General features: G+C 36.4%; 1 protein-coding gene across 1 annotated transcript in view; it reads right to left on the bottom strand.

Moving 5' to 3' along the window:
• Positions 1-18,253, bottom strand: part of PCDH15 (protocadherin related 15) — a 1,196,276-nt gene that overhangs the window by 20,611 nt on the left and 1,157,412 nt on the right. Inside the window, exons 33-35 of the mRNA XM_081104785.1 lie at positions 10,846-11,022; positions 5,346-5,564; positions 247-405 (exon numbers count right to left, since the gene is read on the bottom strand). Of these exons, the coding sequence (XP_080960911.1) occupies positions 247-405; positions 5,346-5,564; positions 10,846-11,022 (555 nt within the window). The remainder of the gene's footprint in view (positions 1-246; positions 406-5,345; positions 5,565-10,845; positions 11,023-18,253) is intronic.

The raw sequence follows: 18,253 nt of genomic DNA, 5'->3' as shown, positions 1-18,253 counted from the left end.
TGTATTCTCATTTCCTATGACAAACACTTCTTTCAGAATCTGAGCCTAAATACAATGTTTAAGCTTTTCATCTGCAAATGCCTCCTCATATTGAAAATATTCATTGGTTATTACTTTTCGTTCTAAAAAATCTAAGAAAGTAGACTGCAAATTGCATTTTTTCACATCAAATTGAAACTAAATACTCACCACAGAGCATCAGTCAGAACGCATTTACTTCTAAAAGGCCCTGAGAGTTCTACTTACATTGTGCTGTCCCCAACTTCTTCATAGAGATGCGCACCGGGAGGTGGCGGTGCTGGGGGTGCGGCCACTGGGGCCGGGGCAGGCGCTGCGGGCTTGGGCGGGGGCATCGCAGCAGCCGCAGCTTGGAGGCGTGCTGTCTTTGTGCACTCGGCTTGGCGTCTTTAGTAAAGTAAGCATGTTTTTGTAAAACTATTTTAGAAATCATATGCTTGGCAATAGGCTACCTTTTAATAATAATGTACAGTTATCAGAGAAACTACCCAGTAAAACAAAACTTTTGTTTGTACAAGTATTTGAACTTATAAACTGATATAATTACAAATATTGCAGGATATTCACAAATACTCCCTCAGAGTTCTTGAAAATATTTACCCCTCGATAACGGGTAGAATTCACTTGGAATATCTGTAAAGTTAAATGATCATATTAAAGGGAGAGAGCAAAACATAAGAATGTGATTGACAACTGGTAGTTGTTTAATGGATCTCTTTCATAATGCAGATGGAAGATAAAACGAAATTATATATCTTCTATCTATTTAAGTAAGAATAATTTCATTTAAAATATCTTTGACATTCATTTACAGAGGCTGTGTAGGAGGGAGATGTGGTTGGCTCTTATTCCTTAGCTACCTAGGAAAGCCTGTCATTCTTGCATTAGAGCAAAGTTGTTCTTTTTTACCTTCCTGCACACTGACTCCTCAAATTCCTTCCTCAAAACCAAGATATCAAGGGTAGAAGCTAGCAGAGCAAACTTTCTTTTTCACCTTTCCTCCAGATACATGTAATTGTGTAAAATCAGCTCAATTCTATGTATACAAACCACAAGGAAATTTGAACTAAAAATCATATACCTACTACAAATACAAAGCAGACAAATATAATTTGGTTTGGGGTAGGTTGACTACTTTAAAAGTATTCTCTGGGGTTTCTCTTTTCATATTACATAAAATTATGAGCAATATATTAGTCATCATACTTACACTTTAAACCTGTTTGGGAAAGCAATGAGTAAGAAGAAAAAGAGAGAAAGTTACATTAAAAACTATTGCATTCATAATATTCTAATATTTGATTTATTCTAAATTATGAATAATTTACTGGTCAGACTCTGACACAGATTTAATGACATAGTACAGAAACTTTCAATTCAGAAAGTGAAAATGGTGAGCACTTTAATATTACTGTCATAGTCATATAAACTGTTAAAATATTTATTACACAAAACAAAGAAATGAACTAAATTGAATAAGAAAAATGGTATTAAAATATGGGTTTGCGAATTTCAACTTTGATAGGGAAATATTAAGAATGATCTGATCTTTATAATCAGCTCCTTGGTTTACTAGGACTGTGCTTGAAGATTGCTAAAGGAATAGAGACAGTTGAGGAGTGAAGTCAGAGGAATAATGGTGTGAGAGATCCCCTTCGTCTCTCCCCTTTAAGTTTCAACAAAGAATTCCCTGCTCGGCACACAAACACTTGAGAGATCTGCACATTGAAACATAAAGGTGGGCAAGTGGGAGTCAACTGGAGAGGCAGCAAGGGAAAGGGGCTCAAGGAGCCATGGTTGCAGCCCTGCAGCGTGGAGCTCACTGCGGGCTCCGCCTGGAGAGGGGAGGAATCAGGTTGTGTTGACCCTCCCCTTCAGCTGGGAAGAACAAAGAGATTTAGTGAGCGTTCCTGCAGGAGTGGGCAGTCCTAGCTGCAGCTGAGCCCAGTGACCCAGGTAGAGAGGAAGCACAAAGGGTGACCACTGTTGTCTGAAAGTGGCATTCCAGACAGAAAAAGCTATGGAGCCTGGCCACCTCCCATGAACCTCCCAGAGCTCTGCTCCCTTCACCCAATGTGTCAGGTTGCAGAGCACATTATCTGCCAAAGGGAACCGGAACTACAGCAATGCCTTTTCCCTGAACAAAGGGAAACCTACAGCTAATTCCAGAATCTGGTGGAGGCACAGAGGGGATGACACAGATGTCTGTTCATTGCCACCGCTAGGAAGAAAAAGCAACAAAGGAGGTGCTGGGTTCCCCCATCTCACCCCGTCCATACCCGCACATAACGGCTGCAAGGGACAGCACTGGGATTTTATAGATCTGGACCCTCATAGCCCATTGCATGCCCTGTGAGGCTGGATCCCTAAGACCTGGGTGACTGTATCTCAGGAGAGCGCCCATCTTCCCAGGGAACACATGTCATTTCCCACCATTTGACAGAGATCTGAACAGGCAGAGAAGTGCAAAAACATGTGGTTCAACATCATCTACTGAAAAACAATAGAAAGACTTCTTATCAGTCTACTAGAGAAATGCCACTCACACATAGGTGTCTAGATAGAGAAGGAGCCCATCAACCACCATGCATAACCAAAGTAATGAGGCAACTCATTAAGAAAATGAAAAATCTCCAGAAAATAAATTTAAAGACATGGAAATATGTGCTTCAAATGACAGATAACTTGATATTGAGTTCCAGAAAAAAAAACTAAACAAAAAATACCAACCCCACACAGATGGGCAGTTTAATGAACTCAGACGCAAAATCATCAATGAACAAAACAAGTATTTTATCAATAAGAAGTCAGAAATAAAGCACCTATGTATATGGGCAAATAATTTTTGACAAAGAAGCCAAAAATAAAATGGAAAAAAGAAAGCCTCTTCAGTAAATGGTACTGGGAAAATCGGAAAGCCACATGCAAAAAAATGAAACTGGTCTACAGTTTGTCCCCATGTACAAAAGTTAATCCAAAATGTATCAAAGAACTTTATATAAGATCTGAATAAGTTATTAGAAGGAAAAATGGGGTGCTCAACTTATAAATCTTGATCTTAGACTTTATGAATTTGACCCAAAAGGCAAGGGAAGTAAAAGCAAAAATAAATGAATGGGATTATATCAAACTAAAAAGCTTCTGCAAAGCAAAAGAAACTTCCAAGAAAACCAAAAGGCAAGCAACAACCCCAAAAAGGGGCTGATATCCAGAATATATAAAAGAACTCATACAACTCAACAGCAAACAAACATTAAATCTAATTAAAAAATGGGCAGAGGACTTGAACAGACACTTTTCCCCACAATCTATACAAATAGCCAACAGATACATAAAAAAAGATGGTCAACTTCACTATTAGGGAAATGCAAATCAAAACTACAATGAGATACCATCTCACAACTCTTAGAATGGCTTTCAATAAGACAATAATAATAAGTGTTGGAGAGGGTGTGGAGAAAAAGGAACCCTGGTGGGAATGTAAACTGGTACAACCACTATAGAGGTTCCTAAAAAAATTAAGAATAGAGGTACCATATGACCCAGCAAACCCTCTTCTGGTTTATATCTGAAAAATTTGAAAACATTTATTCATGAAGATATATGCACCCCTATATTCACTGCAGTGTTATTCACAGTGGCCTAGACATGGAAACCTTTGATAAATGATTGAATCAAGAAGATGTGGTACATATTTGCAATGGAATACTACTCATCCATGAAAAAGTTGAAATGATGCCATTTGTGACAGCATGGATGGAGTTTGAGAACATTATGCTAAGTGAAATAAGTAAGTCATAAAAAGCTAAGAACCATATGATTTCACTCATGTGGGATATAAGATTGAAACTCATAGATACAGCAGCAGAGGGAGGGGATTGGGAGTAATAAAGGGTAAGGAGTTTAAATATAAGTGTTAGAAGATGATTGACTGTGAGTACTGGGCACTTAATACATTATACAGATCTTCTATCATAGAAATATACATGTGAAACTTATATCATCTTATTAACTTATGTCATCCCAATAAATTTAATTAAAAAATAAAGGAATAGAATTAGTCAGCAAGCTCTGATTATACTCTTGGCCTCATTTAGAACCTGAATGTTGCTACTCCTGGGCAATGAATTCATGGCACATTTTAAATATTTGCTTCTATGTTTTTCATGCATTGAGAATTTAAAAGACACATTTTGATATTAAAAAACCCATTCATTCCAATCTTATTTATAAGCAGAATATGAAGGCACAAAAGTTAGACTTTTAAAAATAGAATTTTACTTTGAAACATGAGCAGTGCAAACTCATTTTGTTTTGTTATGCTAATCTATAAAAAAGCATTAACTAAAATTACTTCATAGTTTTGAGTTGATTACTGAACTAAAAATAATTAAACAATGCATCTACAAGTGTTCAAATATTAGGCATATTAATTTTTAAAAAAATTTCAGACACTGAGTTTAATATCCAGTTTATGATCATTGCACTGTGTGTCAAATAAAATTTTCTCGCCCTAACCAGTTTGGCTCAGTGGATAGAGCATCAGCCTGAAGACTCAAGGGTCCCAGGTTCGATTCTGGTCAAGGGCATGTACCTTGGTTGTGGGCACATCCCCAATAAGGGGTGTGCAGGAGGCAGATGATCGATGTTTCTCCCTCATCGATGTTTCTAACTCTCTCTCCCCTCCCCCTTTCTCTCTGTAAAAAATCAATAAAATATATTTTTAAAAAATTAAAATTTTCTCAATGATAATATTGCTAGTAAGATATAACAAAGTTCTTTTGGAAATAGTTGAATAAAACACGGTAGCTACAATGTAAACTTTATTTAACATGAATATTAACATTTGGTTAATAGCTTAATAATTTAAAACAATTTATCCAGTATTAAGTGCTTTCATTGGCTTTAAATATGGCATAATAATTGATTTGTTAAGGATGCATGGAACTCCAATATATCAACCTAAGTGTTATATTTGCTCTTCACATTACTTTTGTGATTGAAAATAGTCCTATAGCAGCTTGATGTAGAGCATACTTTTTAATTTTAAGATTGGGATGATCTTTTCTTATTTAACTCAAAAGAAAATTCTCAGTGTTCAAGAACAAAGACAATGGTAAAATAATATGTAAGAACTTTCCCTGTAGGTATTTTAAATGATGAATAGCAGTTCTACCATTATTTCTTAGTGTTTGTTATAACAGCAATTTATATGATGTATTATTCTTTTTTATTTATTTTTATTTTGTGGCACCCACAGGGCTATCTCTCTTCTTAACCCATTTCCCAATATTCTCACCGAACACTGAGCATCCATGAATACTTACTGTCTGTAGCTGACCAAAACCACCAGGACGGCAGGAATACAGCAGAGGATAATGATGAAGGCCAGAGCCAGCAAGGCCCCTTCTGTGTAGCCTAGGCTTTCCCCTCGCTTCTTGATGCTGGTCACTGCCTCTGGAGTCCGGATCTCCAGAATGCGTCCTCCTTCCCCATAATGCGGTTGAAAGTCTTTATTGATATCGAGCAGTTTGCCATCCAGGAATCTTTATTGTTAAATAAAGAGTAAAATAAATAATATTAAAATAAAATCTTTTGCAAATCTAATATTTTTAAAAGAAACATAAACTCAGAGTCTTATGAATTAAAAAACACACATAAAAAAGCAAGAGAATTAAAAAAGAGTAATAACATATCTATGTACACATCAACATTATTAATAATAATGACCCTTAATATGCTTACAGGCTTGTGGAAAGTCATTATCAATATCACTGAACTTAATATCACTATGTTGAGATTATTAATATTATTATGTTATTCTGGTGGAATCTATAATAATAAAAGCATAATATGCTAATTAGACCAGACATCCTTCTGGATGAAGCCGGGGCTGTGAGGGAAGCCCGCGTCCTGGGTACCAGAGGGAAGCCAGTACCAGCAGCTGGGGGAAGGAAAGCCTACTCTTGCACGAATTTCATGCATCAGGTCTCAAGTAAAACATAATATTCTAAGTTTTATAGCAGAGCTTAAAATTACATTCCAGCATTTTATTTCCTTGGGTCCTTAGAATAATCCTGTAAAACTGAACATCACATTATTGATTTACTGCAAACCACAAAGCTATACAGTTATCGAAACAAATCAGACCACCAATTCAAGCCTTCAGACTAAAATATACTTGTATGCCACACACCATCTTAAATATCAACACTCAAATATCAAACTAAAACAAAGGCTAAAGGTGAAAAAATTAAAAGGTATTTTCTGTTTAGAAAGAAAAGACAATAAGTAATACAGGTAGTAATCAGTGTGATCAGAATGACGAGAATCGCTGGTCAATTTAATCCACTAGTTCTGGCAAACACGTCCTCTAAGTAATGCAATTCCAACTATGGGCATTGTATTGGGAGAGGACTCAAGGAATAATTGCTACTTAATTTTATTAGCTTGAACAAGTTCGTTACATATTTTATCTATAATAATAAAAGCATAATATGCTAATTAGACCAGATGACCTTCCGTACGAAGCTGTGGCTGCAAGGGAAGCCCAGGTCCTGGGTGCCAGAGGTAAGCCAGTGCCGGCAGCCGGGGGAAGGAAAGCCTACTCTTGCATGAATTTTGTGCATTGGGCCTCTAGTATTGTAATAAATAGGCTGTTTTATGTGTCTTTTGCTCCCCCAAAATTCCTGGGGAACATTAAAAAAGTCTCTTAGAAATCTTAAAATATTAATGCAACATTTGTATCCTTAATGCCATAAAACTACAACATGTCTTAGGCATTTTACTTTTTATTTTTATTAATAAAGGTCAAATATCTTACTATAGAACACTGGTAAACACAAAATATTTCAAAAAGCAACATTGTTCATAGGCTCACAATGCAAAGACAACCACAGCCAACATTTTGGTATACTCAAACCTAACCTTTTTAAAAAAGTATTAATAAATATTTTTATATAATTGTGATTTTATATAGAATATGCAAAGCGAAAATATTAATCTAGAAATATATTTCTTAATATCAAAATAGCGTACTTTGGTTTAAAATGTGAAAAAATACAAAGAAATATGAAAAAAATAAATGAAAATGGGTTCACATTTCACCATTAAGTGGTAATCAAAGATGTCAAACTTGTACATTTTATACTTTTTGACACATTGTATTCTAATTTTCTGAATACAATGTGATTATGCTGGTTTTAAGTCTAGTTAATACATTGCTCATAATGATTCCATATAGAAAAAAATAGAGGGATGGCTGCCATCATATATGAACTCCACAGGGTAGCTTCTTAGTCTTCCCTATTTAATAAATCGAATGGATTAGAAAATTCAATTTTAGTTTTAAGCTACACCTATTTTTACTTATTTCCTTACTATAATGTAAAGCAACTAGGATTTTTTTTAATAAATATGCTTTTGTAGATAAACAATATACTCTATAGCAATTTACCTAGGTTATTTTTATACATGCTAAAATAATGTAATAAAGGTTTATTGCTCCAAGTACTACAATAGGACGTAATGCTAAAACTTTTTGTTTCAACCATTTATCAGAGAAAGTAATAAATTCCAAATGAAGTATAGATCTAAAGTAATTTCAAAGGAAATACTTTATTTATTAGAAACGGAAAGGTCAGAAGGAGAGTAAGACCATTAACTGCAAAGAAAATTGTACCCCTATTGTGCAGAATCCATTGAGAAATCACAATTCTTTTGGATTCCTGCATTTATATCAAATCACCTAAAGGAAGATCTCAGTCTTTTTACACTAAAACAGCTAATTTTTTAAGATGTTTATTTACCAATTTAGGTAAATTTTTATTTTTTTTTACCGGAAGAGTTGATTGTTGTTGAACCGTATCTGATTTACAATATTTTTCTTTCTGATTTATATGTGCAAAACAACTTGCCTAGGTAAACTATTCTTGAATCAATATTTTTCCTGAAAATTTTATAAATTTGATTTGTCTTTGATATTTTACATGCAGGTGGAATGTGTAAGACTTATCTAATTTTATTCCCTTATAATCAGTAATTTTTATTTCTGTTTCAATGGTTCTAAAGCACATTTAGATACTTTTGAAGGACACTTGAGAGCCTTTTCATTGATTTTGCCTGTAATAGAATAAAATCTCTTAGTTGTATTTTCAGTTTTTAATTCTGTAATAACTACTCTAATTTTTATATCAAGGGAACCTGGAATTATCAGGTTGTATCTTAATTGACCTCTAAATAGATTTTGATCTCTTTATTATTTTTATCTTTTTTGTTAATACGCTATGAACTTCTCATGTATATACTTCATGCTGCCAAATTATTTTCCAGATGATTTCTCTTTTCCAGCAACGTTGAATCCAGACTCTCAGTGGATTTTAGATTTTCTCCCTGAAGTGAAAAAATTGGCCCCAAGAAACTTCAGGCTTTTGTTTTATACTTTTTCTGATTTCAGGACTAAGAATTCCACTATCTCCTTAAACTACATTAATCTCTGAATAAATAATTGAATTGGTTCTCCCTGGAATGTGTGTTAACCCAAACCCAGTCAGTGTGAGCAGAGGAATGGCATTCTCCACTTGGCCTGTTGTTGGAGAGGGGTGATTCTCTCCATCCTCTCCTGCAGTTCTTTTAGCAGAAAGAGGGGAAGGGTTCAGGGCATGTAAAATACATACACCATTTCACAATCTCCTACCATCTTGCTTTCCACTAAAAAATGTTAAATTATTTCCAATGGTTCCAGTAGGAGAATATTTCCAGAGATATATAGTCTCTGAGTCATCAGTATATTATTTGCTTTTCTTTGTTTTTCAGCATTTATTACTGATCCCATTTTCCCCTCTGCTTACTCATCCTAGACAGTAAATAGATCTGTCAAATTCAGCAACATGAAGATATGTGACATTCTCTTTATTCTCATCCAGTTTACTTAGTTGCTGCTTAAACGGGTGAGGCAAACACATCTTATCCCAGGATCTTGCCAATATTAACTGATCACTGCTCTGTTCCTATGATGAGATAAATTCCTAAACCAAATTGCATGTCTTCTGATTCAGTCAACAGATGGATCATGTACCAACATGTATTCCTTCTCCATTTACTTGTGTGGGAGACAGCTTTCAAAGCACCATGTGTTCACCAGCAGTCTACCCTGCATTTTACCATGATGCTGCTGTTGTTGCAATGTACATGTTGTTATAGAAATATAAGGGAAGGTGAGCAGGAGAAGGCACTCTGTGCTTCACAGAAACTCACACCAAAACAGGAGAGGGCAGCTGCCTATTTCCCTAGTAGGTACACAATCTGGGTCTCCAAACCAGGTTCATAGAATGGACAATGGTTAACACTTCTGCCCACACACAATCCATTTGGATAAGGTTGATTTGCTTAATAAAGCAAGTCAGGTAGACCACTGTTTTATCTGTACAATACATAATTATTTTAACTAGATTCTAATAATTAGTTCATCTAATTGAATTTTCAGTATTCTAAATTTAAGTATTTTTTCTGGATTTTTTCTGGATTTAAGTATTTTTAGGAAGCTGAAAGAAGCTTTATCAGAGTTTGATAGTCAGATTCTATTTTAAAGTAAAAGTATGGTTAAATACTATATTTTAAACATGGTTTGTAGAATAGACAAGCTTTCTCATCTTCTTCATCTCTCATTTAACAACTGGAGAGATTAGTGTTAAACAGGCTGGACATATAAGAAAGGTGCATATAAGAAAGCTAAAACTGTATGTGCTCTTTCAAAAAAAATTAGTAAGTTTTAAAACTAATATAATCTGTTCTGAATGTAGTTTATTTTAAATCTCTTCATCAACAAAGTTTCATTGCTCCTATTTTAGAAACAATGAAATAGTATTTAATACCATCTTAATTTTTAAATTTATGTGTTTTAATAAACAAATGGATAGACATTTACTAAATAAATTTACCCGCATATGGATATATTTGCAAATTTGTATAAGCAGATTATTTCTGTATATGGTTAGTGTATATAAAGAAAAATAATTTCTGAAATTATGAATATTGAAATGTGTGTGTATTTATGAACACACAGACCTAAAATATGTGAATATATGTATATCATATATCAATATATATTTTTCAACTAAAAATGTGTTTTAATTTAGGTAACATTTTAAGAATCTGTTGGACACTAGGTGTCACTAGATTAAAGAAGAAGTTAACATTAAACTGTTCTGTAATAACTTCCAAGGGAGAATATGAAGTAGCATTTTGTTTCAGATTCCATATTTTCTTTGTTTTTAGGATTTATGACTCAAATATTCAAATTCACATCAGGATAAAATATAACATAGGGTATGGCCAGATGGAAGTAATTAACCCCCCACCTCAAGTCAAGGGAAAAGTCAGATACTAATTTTTGCTGGTTCAGTAAGACCTTGAAGAAAGCAAGACTTGTTCTTAAAATGTAAACCTACTGATAATGTTGAAGGCAAACTGCCTCTTTAAGAAAGAATCTGTACTTGCTTCCTAAACATCCGGGGCCCTGGAGCAAGAGTGGGAGCTGAGGTGAGCTGATCTCAGTAAACGGCTACTTGTTCATAAGTATAAGGGATCTTCTGATGCCAGAAGGAAAAAAGACCCTCTGAGGTCACTCTATCCCATGCTTGGACCTCAAAACTTCCAGGTGTGAGGACCCTAAGTAGTGTGTCTTGGAATATTTTTGCTTAGACTTCACTTTCAACAACAGTTTGGTGGATTTTAAACTTCAAGTACTTACACTCATAGCTTTCAATCAGGATTATCTATGGGTGCTATTGTAATCAGACAACTATTACTGACAATAAAATTACTTACTTAAAAAGCTCTTTTCTGTCGATGGCTCTATTGGTCTGAGGGTCGATTGCATAGACGGTCAAGTCGCACTTGCTGTAATCTTCCAGAGAAAAGGCATCTCCGTGCCGGCGAGCACTGATGGACTCCACCACCACTTTGGCACCGGGAATTTGCTCCTGAACATAGCGATCCAAAATCCTATAAATCAAACCAAGTACGCACATGACATTCTGACAAGCTTTCTGGGGGGAAACATAACTCTCAACTTGAAATGACATTTAGTAAATGAAAAATGATGACAGCCTAGTTTTTGCTAATGTTTACTGAATATGAACCCTTGAAAAAAAATTCTCTATATTTTTTCAGCATTTAATTCACAATGATGCTGGAAGCTGAGTAAGATAGAAAGAGGTCACCAACCATGTCCTATTTAAGTCTTGGCTTTTTGAATTTATGATAGCATTCGAGCTTTTACTTAGCTCATGTGAAATGCCACCTGTGTTGTACAAACAAAGCCGTCTGTGCTTTATAAGAGCCATGGGGTCTTAGAACTCCCGAGGTCATATGGCTAATGTGCTAAACTACACTTCCCATAAGGTTTTGTGATGTACAGCACATAGCTATATGCTAAGGTGCAGGACTAGGATACCTTTTTTCCCTAAGGGTATGAAGATACTTAGGGGATTATAGGAATGGGAGAATGTAGAGTTATGTTGCTAAGGCAAGTTCACCAGGTTAAGATAAAAATATTGCATGGCAATATCAGAAGCTGTTTAGGTGAATATAAACAACTAAAAGATATATCATTGGGTATGAAATCAGTACTATTCAACAGAAATGACAAAAAATGTTAACCTATAGGCAATTTTTTTAGAAAATACATTTTAAAATTACATAAGTTGATGTTAATTGAAAGTAAAAATTATTGCCATATAAGCATTTGTTTTTATGTTACCACAAGTGGCAATTTCCTTAATGATCTTTCCCTTATTAAAAACTTTATATTACTAATCCTTATAGGTTAATACTAGCATGCATATTTTAAATATTAATACACATAAATGTGAATTAATTTAACAACCATACATGACAAATATTTTTAAACACTATCTATAGATTCAAACACTCCTTTTGGAGTTCATGCTCTAGTCTAAGGCATTTTGGGGTAGGGAGGGGAAAATTTTGAATTCCTCTGACATATCAAAAAATAACCTTTATTTCAGATGCCAAAATTGACCTGCTTTCTGCTCCATTACAAAAAAAAATAATAATGTTGCCTAGAATCTGGTGTGTGCTTGATTTGCCCTATTAAAAGAACAACAAGATATTAAACTTCGGAAGAAATGGCTGCACCATTGTACACAAGCCTATGATGTGCACATTGTGGGTTATTGCCAATAATAGCAAAATGCTTTGCTTGTTGGTCTTAAAATTGTATAAAACAGCATGGTTGAAGTCTGTCTTGGTGAAGTACCAATCATTCTTTTCCTTTTGTCTCACCACCTCATACCTGGGGTCTCTGCCTCACGGTATCTTTGTGATGAGACTCTTACTGAAGAATAAGCAAAAGAATACGTGGGAATAAGTAGGAGGAGTAAATCCATTCATCAAATACTACTTAGGAGTTGAACCAGAAAGAAATGACTGCAAGACCTGGACTAGTCTAACATCATCCGGCCTGTTTCAGGGTTCTTTTTTGTTTGTTTGTTTTGTTTTTTTACAGAGAGGAAGTGAGAGGGATAGAGTTAGAAACATCGATCAGCTGCCTCCTGCACACCTCCCACTGGGGATGTGCCCGCAACCAAGGTACATGCCCTTGATTGGAATCGAACCTGGGACCCCTTGGTCCACAGGCCGATGCTCTATCCACTAAGCCAAACCGGCTAGGGCTTCAGGGTTCTTTTCTTGAAGACTTATTATGCTCACTTAAAAATAAGAGAGGGCTTGAAGTCAAACCACACTATACTCCTGACATTTTGTAGGAGGCACAGATAGTAATAACATAGTGATAAAGAGTGCAGAGGTCTGGCTTAAATTTTCAGCTCCTTTACTTATCAACAGCATAACCTTAGGCAAGTAATTTTCAGTTCTTAAACTCTGTTTCCTTAAGTAAAAAATGAAGAAATCATCAACTGCATGGCATCATTGTGTGCATTAAATAAGTGAAACCTTTTACTCTGAAATCTATGCAGAGTTTCTAGCACACAGTAATTGTTCCATACAATATAATAATAATTATTAATTTAGCCTAATTTTTGCATTTATATGTTTCTCCCATTTCTAATTCATTCAACTTTTAAAGATCATTCTTTGTATAAAGGAGAAACGAAAGCATAGAGATTAATATATGATGTTTATTATCTTTCTTGAAATGTGTATCTGAGCATAGATGTTCTTAAAAGAGGGTAAGGTCTTTACAGAATTCAGGCTGCTTCTTCCTATCAGCTGTTGTATTGAATATGGAGGACAAATTCCCTCTCTGCTTCATCTCAGTTACCTTGAACTACCTGAATTGTTTCTTTGTGAAGCCCAGTGCTTTGCACTTGAGGGGAAGTTTTTATGGTGGCAGTGGTATCAAGTTTTAGATAATATGGTGTTACAGCTGGCTAACATCTCAAAAGAGTAGCGGTTATGCATCACCACTGGCTTCCGTAAACACGGATAAAATTTTAGGTCTTTAATGTGGAGAAAAATGCATTCCATTCCAATGCAAAAGTAGCAATAGTAACAACAGAGACATGTTTATTAAATACAATATTCTGCCAAAGTTCCTAAATAATCAAAACTTTTCCGCTGTGGCCCACACATATTCTACTAGACCCTACTTGCACATGGCCTTGACCTCTACCTGCTCCCCTGCACCACACTGATTTCTCAGACTACCCAGTGGCTGCTAATCCATAAATTCTCAAAACTAGTTCAACTTCAGCCAATCTTCTGCTGAAGTCCCATAAAACGTTCTGCCCTCTTTTCCCAAGGGCCTTGGGAAACTCCCCAAGCCTGGCATTTTCAGATACAAACTTGTGCTGATAGTGCTCTGAGTGATTCTCTTCTGCAATATTTAAGTCACCTTCTCCCCCCCCCCCCACATTGTATTTATAGAATAACTGTTTTTGGAGATGAACCTAACATAATTTTTTTAAAATATATTTTTATTGATTTCAGGGAGGAAAGGAGAAGGAGAGAGAGAGAAATAAAAACATCAATGATGAGAGAGAATCATTGATTGGCTGCCTCCTGCACGCCCCCAACTGGGGATCCAGCCCACAACCCAGGCATGTGCCCTTGACCGGAATTGAACCTGGAACCCTCAGTCAGCAGGCTGATGCTCTGTTCACTAAGCAAAACTGGCTAGGGCCCTAACATAATTAAAAAAATAATAATAATAATGTAGGGCTCTGTTTTAAATAAGGATGGGTACGGGGGTCTATATTTTATACTATCATTATTGCTCTATGGTTTAATACAGTGGTTCTCAATCTTCCTAATGCCGCGACCCTTTAATACAGTTCCTCATGCTGTGGTGACCCCCAACCATAAAAATATTTTCGTTGCTACTTCCTAACTGTAATTTTGCTACTGTTATGAATCATAATGTAAATATCTGATATGCAGGATGTATTTTCATTGTTACAAATTGAACATAATTAAAGCATCGTGATTAATCACAAAAACAATATGTAATTATATATGTTTTCCGATGGTCTTAGGCGACCCCTGTGAAAGGGTCATTGGACTCCCAAAGGGGTTACGACCCACAGGTTGAGAACCGCTAGTTTAATACCTGCCATAAAAAGCATAATATTTGAAGACCTCTAATAGAGTAATATTCTAATTACCTTCCTGGAAATATGAAATACATGTTCACACAATACTCCCTTTTATACTCAACAATATTGAATTTTACTAATTCCTGCACTCCTCAAAAAATAGCAAGGGTTAAGAAGTATCTCCCCCTACCCGCCTTATGTTCCAGGAAAGGGTTACTGTGAAGAAGAGCCTTTCCCTCCCTGGCTTATATAAGGCTCATAAAGACTCCTGGAGGCCCCTTTGTTTACCCAGGACAAAGCCAGGCACAGATCCTGCAAAACCCATTCTTTACTTCAGAAGTGATTAGTTGAATTTTTTGTCCTCACAGATCAATCAGAACAAATTCTTGTTAACCTAAGCCTGGTTAAGTCTCTCTGCTTCCTGACTAAACTATGACCCACCCTTAGCCTGAGGTAGCATTCCACGCCCCCCCCACCCCCCTCAAAAGCCCCTCCCATAGCAGTGAGGTCAAGGTAAAACATTCTCTGATCTGCGTGATCCTCCTGCTTGCCCACACAGGTTTTCTCTAGCCTTGTTTACTCCTCCCTATAAAAGAAAAGCCCTTTTCTGCCTAACCTTTAAGTGCTGGCAGGAGCTCTCCCTATGACAATAGTCTCCCTCCCCCAGGCTCCCCGATTAATCTTTTAAATAAAGCTGCTTTTCTTCTAAAAAATCCAGATTTGTTTTTATTTGACCCATGGTACAAGCAGATAGCTAAAGGAAATTGTTTCTCATGCTCCCAGGGAACCCGAGGGTCCTCATAATTCTGAGTTTATTTAAACTGTAGTTTTGAAACTATAACTTTTTTTCTTTCTCTCTCAGCACACTTCACTGATCTGACCTTAGTCACCCTTTCTGGCCCCTGTGGCAGCAGATAGCCCCATTCTGACTAATGGTCACAGGTATTAGCCTTTGGCAGGCTAAAGATGACATCTTTTTAAAAATGTTTTTTATTGATTTATGACAGAGGGAGGGAGAGAGAGATAGAAACATCAATGAATCAGTGATCGGCTGCCTCCTACATGCCCTCTACTGGGAACCAAGCCCACAACCTGGACATACCAGTATGCCTTGACTGGGAATAGAACTGTGACCTCCTGGTTCATCTGCTGACCCTCAACCACTGAATCCCATCTGCGGTGCTAAAGATAACAGCTTGATCTAAGTTATGTTTCAGCTCCCTAGCACTAACGTGGAATGGCCCCTTTAGCAAGCTCTCCTTGAAATTGGTTTTGGACACAGAAGCTGATCTTGGAGTTGCTCTTAACATCTGAATAAATTATGTATTACCCTTATCTGACCTCTGACCAATCAGCTCCTAACAGTACCCTGAACCCCTAATCCACGACATCTCCTGATTTTTCCCTACATTACCTATAACCTCTGTGTCATTGGGAAGTTGTGTCTTTCAATGCATGAGCTAGCCCAGATCCAGTTTGGCCAATTCTAATAAACTAACTCCTTTCTTTACCGCAAACCCCTGCTTGTGCAATTTTTGGCCAGAGTGCACACGCAGATGAACTTAATAATTGGGCTTCAGAAACACTACTTAGTCGTATTAAATGAGTCTGCATATTACCAGTCACAGCAGGTAATATACAAAGATTTTGAGCAAACTGTACATATAAAACAAAAGATTATTCACTATTCCCTTTCCTTGATTTCCTATTCCCACAGTGAAACAACCGTGAAGTTGCAGAGTTTCCGATTGCATAAGCTGCTTTTCTCTTCGTCAATCTGTGTGAATTCTGGTCAGAACTGCTTAATTCAAAATTGTTCAAACACGCTATAAAATAAGTTCTATTTTTTTCCCCAATGGAGACAATAATAACAAGGAAATCATCATCAATTCCTCACCATCCGTTCTGGTAACAAAATGTCATCCTGTGAACTACTGGTTAGCAAATGGGAAGCATGGTGCTGTTTCCTTCATGGATAGTTACCTGGTTGGGACCGTGCTCTCTATACCACAAAATTGTACTTAATTCTTATAAGATCCACGAAAAGAAGGCATCGATAATAAAGGCACTAATGCCTCCATTTCCCAAGTGGAAGTGGACTTTGTAGCTTTTTAGCTGCAAAGCATTTATACTCTTTCCCTAATTTGAAACATTAGCTTTGTCTCCAACAGTCACATCTAGTAGGATTTTAATCAGTGGTCCCCTCCTGCCATCATCCTATGCCATCAAAGGCTGCATGTGATTCAGAGCAGGCCATTTCATTTTCTCTGAAATTTGGTTCTCGAGTCAAAGAATATTTTTCTTTTAAAATTTTTTTTATTGGTTTTTGATTTACAGAGAAGAAAGAGAGAAACATTCATGTGAGAGAGAAACATTGATCAGTTGCTTCCCAGGGATTGAACCCGCAACCTGGGTATGTGCCCTGATCAGGAACTGAATCCGCCACATTTTGGTGTAGTGGACCAACCACCGGAGCCACCTCAGCCAGGGCAAAGACTCGCAATTTTTAAAGGGTTGGAAGTCATGCACTGGAGGTGCATCAGACAGAAACTGCATACCCACCTATACCTGCTGCTGCTTCACAGGCCTCTGCAGCTGCCCTTGTTCTTGACTATCTCCCAGCCTGTTTTCCATCCCTTTATTGATATTGTCTGCTCTCAACAGCCTTCCAATAAAGTTCCACTTGCTGAAGTTTGCCTGCGTCTATTTCCATCGCATTAGAACTAGTATGCATATTTCATTTTAAGGTCCAGGTGTACCAAAGCCTGGGTCATGTTTCTATATTTCTCATGGTAGCAACATTTGCCCAATTTCCCTACCAGTGATGGCGAACCTATGACACGCGTGTCAGAGGTGACATGCGAACTCATTTTTTTGGTTGATTTTTCTTTGTTAAATGGCATTTAAATATATAAAATAAATATCAAAAATATAAATCTTTGTTTTACTATGGTTGCAAAGATCAAAAAATTTCTATATGTGACACGGCACTAGAGTTAAGTTAAGGTTTTTCAAAATGCTGACACGCCGAGCTCAAAAGGTTCTCCATCACTGCTAGTCCTACTCTAATTGGTCCTACTAGACTCTGAAATTGTGTTGATCATGAATTTTGTATTCTGTTTGAAGTTGCAGGGTTGCTCATGATAGAGTTTGATAAAACTTTGTATTATAGAAAAATCCAGTCATTTAAATTTGCCTTGAACCTAAATTCTTGGAAGCAATATATCAATATAAAATACAAGCACTTCAATCAAATGCATAGCAGATTAATATTTGATTATGCTAAACTGTTTCAAAACAAATAACTGCATTTGATTGATTGAGAAGCAAATGCAGTGCAAATGAATTAGTATAATGATTATAGAAAATGAAAATTAGCCCTAACCGGTTTGGCTCAGTGGATAGAGCGTCGGCCTGCGGACTCAAGGGTCCCAGGTTCGATTCCGGTCACGGGCATGTACCTTGGTTGCGGGCACATCCCCAGTAGCAGGTGTGCAGAAGGCAGCTGATCGATGTTTCTCTCTCATCAATGTTTCTAACTCTCTATTCCTTTCCCTTCCTCTCTGTAAAAATCAATAAAATATATAAAAAAAGAAAATTAAATTTTCACTTAGGGGTTATTGTTCTATTTTATAAGATCTGAAACTTACAATGCTTAG

The sequence above is a fragment of the Myotis nattereri genome (assembly GCF_964212035.1).
Source record: "Myotis nattereri genome assembly, chromosome: 13".
Classification (NCBI taxonomy): domain Eukaryota; kingdom Metazoa; phylum Chordata; class Mammalia; order Chiroptera; family Vespertilionidae; genus Myotis; species Myotis nattereri.
This window is presented reverse-complemented; position numbering and strand designations above follow the sequence as displayed.